This window comes from Megascapheus bottae, chromosome 3, assembly GCF_031878675.1.
Source record: "Megascapheus bottae isolate mThoBot1 chromosome 3, mThoBot2.hap1, whole genome shotgun sequence".
NCBI classification, from domain to species: Eukaryota; Metazoa; Chordata; class Mammalia; order Rodentia; family Geomyidae; genus Megascapheus; species Megascapheus bottae.
Window position 1 is genome coordinate 32,860,270 of NC_143511.1, and position 7,089 is coordinate 32,867,358.

Genomic DNA, 7,089 nt, shown 5'->3' on the forward strand with positions numbered 1-7,089 from the left:
GTCTGAAAGCACTTCCCCTCCAGCCCGGATAACCCCCCAGCCGACGTGTCTACGGGCCCACTCACTTGCAATTCCAGGTGCTGCCACGAGGGGGCAAGCGGTGCTCACTGGGTGTCCCCAGCCGGTGGACCGGACGGGGGGGGGGGGGTGTGGAGGAGGAAGGGTCACTAGCTCAAAGAACGCTTGCTAATACATCCTCAGCCCCAAATGGCCTTCAGGCACAACTGCATAGCAGAGAGCAGAGAAGGGGGAGCTGGCAGGGATGTTCCAGTCCCCGGATTCACACTCCCCTTGGTAGAACAAGAGTGAGGAATCGCAGCATCCCACTTTGGGGTACACAGAAGCCATAGTAGCTCAGTTAGGGCATCCACTGGTGACTGAGGGCTACCCCAGCCAGATGCGGCAAACAGCAGGGATGCAGTGCCTGGTAAGCTGCCCCAGGACTATGTCAGGGAGAAGGTGGACTGGGTGGTGGCTTCCTGGCTGGTGGCCCTGGAAAGCTCGGAGGGGTGCACTCTGGGAAGTAGGGGGTGGGGGTAGGGAGGTAAAGGTGAAGCGGTGGCCCTGTCCAGGGTGAGCAGGAGACATGGCTGTCTCAGGACCCCCCTGAGGGAGGATGTGAGTGTCTTCCTGGCCAATTAGGCCAGGAAGGACTTCCGAGGTCCCTTGGCAACCCATGGGGTGTGATGGGGCCAGATCCAGCCATAGGCTGGATCCAGGAAGGACATGGGGGAGAATCCGGGAAGGACAGATGGACAGAGGGCGTTCAGAAGGCCCCTTCTTCATGAGTGCCAGACCTGGGAGTAGCTGAAACCCTAGGCTGGAATGTGCTCTTGCTATGCCGTTGATCCTGAGTCTAGATGCCCCCAACAAGGCTGAGGCTGGACTGCAGAGGAACAAACAGCCTAGCCACACCCACACCCACCCCAGGCTGGACAGTGGTCAGCAGCAACAAGAGTGCCATCAGCTACCAGGACTGCCACCTAATGCCCCCTAACCAAGCCCAAACCACATCTGCGCAAGCTGCCTGCCATCTGTCTGTCTGTAGGTCTGTCTGCAGCATGTTCCAAGAGTTGGTGGAGTGCTTGCTTAATAAGTGCAAAGCCCTGGGTGCACACATGCACACACACCCATATGCATGCACACACAGGCACATATATTCACACACAAAGGCACACGCATGCATGCACACACAAGGTTTTGCATCTCTGGGTCCTTGCTTAGGCCAACTTTCTTTGGAATTTGGGCACTGGTCCCCATCCCCCTCCAGTGTGCCACCAGCACCCACAATTAAAAAAAAAACGCCACAAACAAACAAATCACGGAAGCACAAATTCAAATGGTTGGCACAAATAGGATGTTTAATCTTGCTAATAAGCTAAGACATGCAAATTACAAATGAAGCGATATTTTATTATTAATTTATTTTTGTCAGTAATGGGAATTGAACTCTGAGCCTTACAGTTTGTTTACATCCAAACCCATGCCTCCAGCCTGGTCTTGCTTTAGCTGTTTTGCAGACAGAGCGCTGTGGTCTTGGTGGTCAGCCTCAGATCATGGTCCTCCCACAAGCCTGTACCACTATGCTATGCTTGTTGGTTGAGAAGGAATCTTGCTTTTTGCCTGGGCTAACCTTGGACCCTAGTCCTTCCCACCAATGCCTCTCAAGAAGCTGAGAGTACAGGCATGAGCTACCAGCCTACTTATTATTTATTTTTGAGACAGGGTTTTTGCTGTGTAGCCCAGCCTGTCTTTGAACTCTCGGTCCTCCTGTTTCAGCCTCCCCAGTGCTGGGATTACAGATGCGCACCACCACATCTGGCTTCCACATATGATGTATGAGGGGATATGGTTGAGTCTGATGGTGGGGACATTTCCAAGACCCATTCAGAGGTCATGATGCTCCCTTAGGATAGGGACTGGATCTGAGGCCTCTGCTTAGCCTGTGGGGGTTCTGGGCTGGATCCCAGGTCAGTGTCCTGTTCAAGAGTAGGTGCTCTGGGGAAGGGAGGGCAGGGACAGAGCAGGGCTCCAGTGTCAGCAGGCCAGGCTGCCAGGGACCATGTCCAGGGGTGTGGTGAGCAGCAGGACAGACGCTCTCTATGCTCCATCCAGTTCTGTGCCCTTGAGCTCTGCAGAGTGGCCTTGGTCCCCATACTTGTGAGGGGGTTTGGGGGTGTGAGGCGACAGCTTGCAAAGGAAGATGAGAGTTCAGTTGCTCATCCAACACATCAGAGCTGCTGGAGGCTGGACTCCACTAGTAGGGAGGCAGAGGCAGGAGGATCATAGAGTGAGGGTAGCCTGGACAAAAGCAGATGTTACTTGAAAATAAATGAATAGAATGGGGTGTGGCTCAGAGTGGAAGAAAGCCTGCCCAGCAAGAACAAAGTCTTGAGTTCAAACCCCAGTACTGCCAAAAAAAAAAAAAAGAAAGAAATGCTTCATGCTGGATGCAAAGACACACACGTCTGTAATCCCAGCCACTTCAGAGGTGGAAGTAGGAGGATCACACTTTGAGGCTGGCCCAGGTAAAAGCTATGAGGTCTTATCTGAAAAATGAAAGCAAAAGGGACTGGAGGCATGGCTCAAGTGGTAGTATGCCTGCCTAGCAAGGGTGAAACTCTGAGTTCCAACCCTCAATATCACTGCCCCCCCACACACTCCCAAAGAGAAACCGGAACAAGTGAACAGGTGAGCAAGAAGGAAGAGGGGAGTACATGACCGAGTCAGGGGGAGGAAAACAGGCTAAGCACCTGCTCCCTTGCCCTCCCCACTTCTCCAGGCCTGAGCTGCAGGGGCTGGCTAGGGGCTGAGGCTGGGGAGGGGGTCCAGGTAGGGCTCGCAGCCCATGGGCAGGGTGGCAGCCTCACTGGGCGGGATGTGGTGGGTTGTATAGCGCTTTCCCATGAAGGAGCCGATCCTCAGCTGTTCGGGGGCTTCCTCCGGCCACCACAGGCTGGAGCTGGACAAGAGAGACCAGAGCTCTGTGTCTGCGACATGGAGCTTCTCTCTCTCTCTCTCTCTCTCTCTCTCTCTCTCTCTCTCTCTCTCTCTCTCTCTCTCTCTCTCTCTCTTTCTCTCTCTCTCTCTCTCTCTCTCTCTCTCTCTCACACACACACACACACAGAGCACACACCCATGCGTGCATGCGCACACACAGTACCCCCATCCTGTATCCTCCCTTGTCCACCTCCCCACTGGAGCCAGCAAGGTGGGACACCTCTTCCAGGTGATCACCCTGACTACCTTGCCTGGGGTCAGTTCCCTAACAAAACATCTAGGGCTTATGGGAGAAGATCAGGCCTGTGGAAGAGGGTCTGGGAATACAGGGATGGGCAGGACCAGTGAGTGACAGCCCCCAAACCTGTCTGGGGAGGCTGTTAGGTCATCTCTGTCCCCGTGAGAGACAGGCAGAGCAGAAATTGCCTGCTGCCATACTGCATGGTAGGAAAGGGATTCAGAACTGCAGTATGCATGGGGACTCCATCAACAGAGTGGGGTTCGGGGTGGGACAAGAGCACGTGTTGCCTCCACTCACAAGCGTACGGTGGAGGCTGCCAGGAAGGCCAGGAGCAGGAGGCCCGCCAGGGAAGAGAGGACAGAGGAGATGACAATCATGCAGCCACTCCGCCGGCCTGGCCATGTGTCGATGGAACCTGGGGCTTTGCCTGCATCACAAGGGCTATTCAGAAGGAGGGGATCCAGGGCTGCCTGGGCCCTCCCCCATCCTGCCCTCCTTCCCTCCCCCCAGCCATGCTCATGCCTCACAGCCTGGCTACTTGAGGGATCCCCCAGACTTAGGGGTCTCCTCTTCTCATTGGAGTCTGTCATGCAAGGGCTTCAGGTGCCTGGATCTCCCCCTCCCCCTTCGTAGCCCACCTCCCAGGCAAATGCCCCACCACTACTGGCTTGTGTCATCTAGAAAGATGGGTCCATAGGGCCGGGAGCATAGCCTAATGGTACAATACTCATCCAGCATTCATGAAGCCCTGGGTTTGATTCCTCAGTACTACATACACAGAAAAAGCCAGAAGTGGTGCTGTGGCTCAAGTGGCAGAGCACTAGCCTTGAGCAAAACAGTGTCCAAGGACAGTGCCTAGGCCCTGAATTCAAACCCCAGGACTGGCAAAAAAAAAAAAAAAAAGCTGGATGTATATATGTTTTATTTATTTATGTGGTACTGGAGTTTAAACTCAGTACCTCACATTTGCTAGGCAGGCACTATACAACTTGAGCTCTGCTTCTAAGCCCTTTTTGCTTTATTTTATTTTTTGCCAGTCCTGGGGCTTGAACTCAGGGCCTTGGCTTTCTCAAGGCTAGAACTCTACCACTTGAGCCACAGCACCACGACTGCCTTTTTCTATGTATGTAGTGCACCAGGGAATCAAACCTGGATTTTTGTGCATGCTAGGCAAGCACTCTACCATTAGGCCAAACTCCCAGGATTTGCTTTATTTAATTTTTTTAAAAAATAAGGTCTTACATTTTTGCCCTAGCTGGCCTCAGGTATCAAGCCTTTCTCCACTTCCTGCATAGCTGGGACTAAAGGGTGTGTGCCACTAGGCCCAATCCCCCTTATCTTGTTGAGACAGTCTTTTCTACATAGCTCAGATTGGCCCTGAACCTGTGAACCTGAACACTAGGACTACAGCGTGAACTGCCATGCTTGGCCTTGCTGTTTCACGCTCCCCCTTTGGAGAAGCTACTAGAACCCACTGCCCAGCCCTGGCCTTGGGCTCATTTGGGCCCAGGTCCTTCTTGCCAAACTCAACAATTGGCCTGGTGCTGCCTCAGAGGCTGTTTCTGTCCCCCAGCAGGGCTGGAGGCTGGTCACCCCTGTGATAGAGCTGACCTAGGCCCTTCCTCCAGCTTGAGGTCTGCATGGGGGTTGGTTTGTGTCTTGGAGGCCTCTATCCCCTAGAAGCATGGGACCAGCCCAGCAGGACAGCTCTGCAGCAGAGGCATGGGCGGCCCACTGAGTCCAGGTGAATGGTGTACCTTTCTGGAGAGCGATGGGTTCTGACCACTGTGTCTCAGCCTTGGGGGAGCCACTGGCGTCCATGAGGAGAAACTTAACCCTGGAGGAATGGGAATGGAGAGCATGGTGAGACTCAGAGACCTGGATTCTCCTCTATAGGGAGCTCCCTACCTTTAGACCAGGTAAGGAGGAGCAGGAGAGAGGCTGGAGGCCCAGGGGGTGAGCCTGTGTTGCAATGACCTTGCCAGGGGGTATGGGGCATAAGAGGGGTGCTGTCTCCCTTTGTATTCTCAGCCCACACCCATGTATGGGGCCTCCTTTGCTGGCTGGATAGCACCCACTCGGACCCCTGCTTTCTCACCCAGCTTCACTCCAAACTCAACAGGCCAGTTGGCACTCTGTGCCTCCGTTTCTTCATCTGTAGAAGTGGGTAGGAGCAGTGACAGCGTTCCTCCAGCCACCTCATCTGCTTTGAGAGCCCAGCTGCCTGGAGCCTACCTCCTCCTTGGCCCTCTAGAAAGGCCTTTGTCTTTTACTCCATCCCACACAAGAAGTAAACTAAAGCCGGGCCGGGGTGGCTACTCCGGAGGCTGAGATCTGAGGATCAAGGTTCAAAGCCAGCTGGGGCATAAAAGGACGTGAGACTTTTATTTCCAATTAACCTCTAGGAAATGGGAAGTAGGGCTTGGTTCAGGGTAAGTCAGATGCCTTGAGCTGAACAGCTCAGGGACAACACCTAGGCCGAGTTCAAGACCCATGACTCCCCTCCCCCCCAAAAAAAGCAGTAAACTGAGACTTGCTAGGAGCAGGGACTTGTGCAATCTTCCAACCAGGACTGGGTGGGGCCAGGAAGGGCGATGAAAACAGCCTGGGCCCTGACGCCCCGCCTCCCCACCCACCACGGACCAATCCTAGAGCTTGGGGGGCGGGGAGCTAACATAACCTATCCCAGAAGCCCCGCCTCCCTCCCCACTTGGCCCAATCCCAGGGGGCAGGGTCAACGCACCTGTAGGGGCCTGGGCAGGGCAGGGGGGCATTGCAATAGGGCTGCTGGCTGCAGCCGACATCATTGCCCACCCTCAGCACCGGGATGCCTCCACTGCCACCCTCCGGGTCCTCGCAGGGCAGCTGGTGCAGGAACAAGGGCATAGTCATGTAGTAGCCATCGCTCAGCAGATGAGGGGAGGCTGGGATCTCCGCCAGTGTTTGCGGATTCTGGAAACCGCTGGAGGCTGCACGAGGGAGGGATAGACAGACAGACAGACAGACACAGACAGAGGAGAGACCATCCTGTCCTACAGACCCGGGTCATGTGGCCATTGTCTCAGCCCTGTGTCCCCACACCACCCCCTTCTTTAAAAGTCCAGACACAATGCCAGCTTTTCCACCTTTGCAGTCTCTTGGGATCAAGCCCTCCTCCCACCCTCCCCAGGGGCTCCCTTCCTAGAACTCCCCCAGCTCTCCTCAGCCACATCCTCACCCCGTGACCCCAGACCACACACCATTACTGAAGGCCACTACCAGCCAGATAGTGTCTGAAGCGGCTGCAGGTCCATCGAAGACACAGCGAGGCTGGGCCAGGGAAAACGTGGTGGCTGTGACCTTCCCTTCCAGGTCCCAGGCTGAGATCTGTGGCCTGTAGGAGATCAGCTCTATGGCCAGTGGGGGGGGGGGAGCGGGGAGAAGAGCAGTAGGGGTGGGTTAGAGGGTCTTGGGGGCCCCCGGCCCCTGGGACTGCTGTGCCCAGTTCCAGGGGATGGACTCTCAGTGTCCAGTCATTCCGTCAGGTTCCCTAGTACCCTGGGGTCATCATCTAGCCGGGACCCTCACTCACCCAGGCTCAGGCCAGGATGGAGCCAGATCAGCATGGAGAGGAGCAGCCAAGGGCGAGGTTGCCTCTTGGGGAATCCCATGGCCTCCAGCAAACAGGCAGAGCTCCCAAGGCCCAGGGGTTGGTCTGGCCACCTCCTGCTGCACCCCACACCCACACCTCAGGCCTGGAGATCTGGTTAGTCAGGCTTCCAGGAAGGGCAGGAAAGACCAGAAAAATGTAAATGCATCTCACTCCGCCTGACAGTCCAACCCAGCACAGGGAGGGGATAGGGTGGGCT

At 55.5% G+C, this 7,089-nt stretch overlaps 1 protein-coding gene across 1 annotated transcript; it reads right to left on the bottom strand.

Moving 5' to 3' along the window:
• Positions 1-1,340: 1,340 nt before the first annotated feature.
• On the bottom strand, positions 1,341-7,089 carry Upk3b (uroplakin 3B). Its single transcript, XM_090329831.1, has 6 exons — positions 6,813-7,089; positions 6,481-6,630; positions 5,985-6,210; positions 4,999-5,078; positions 3,539-3,668; positions 1,341-2,962 (listed from the first exon to the last, which is right to left on the bottom strand). Exons 1-6 carry the CDS (start codon positions 6,889-6,891, stop codon positions 2,803-2,805), a joined length of 825 nt encoding a protein of 274 aa, XP_090185957.1. The 5' UTR covers positions 6,892-7,089; the 3' UTR covers positions 1,341-2,802.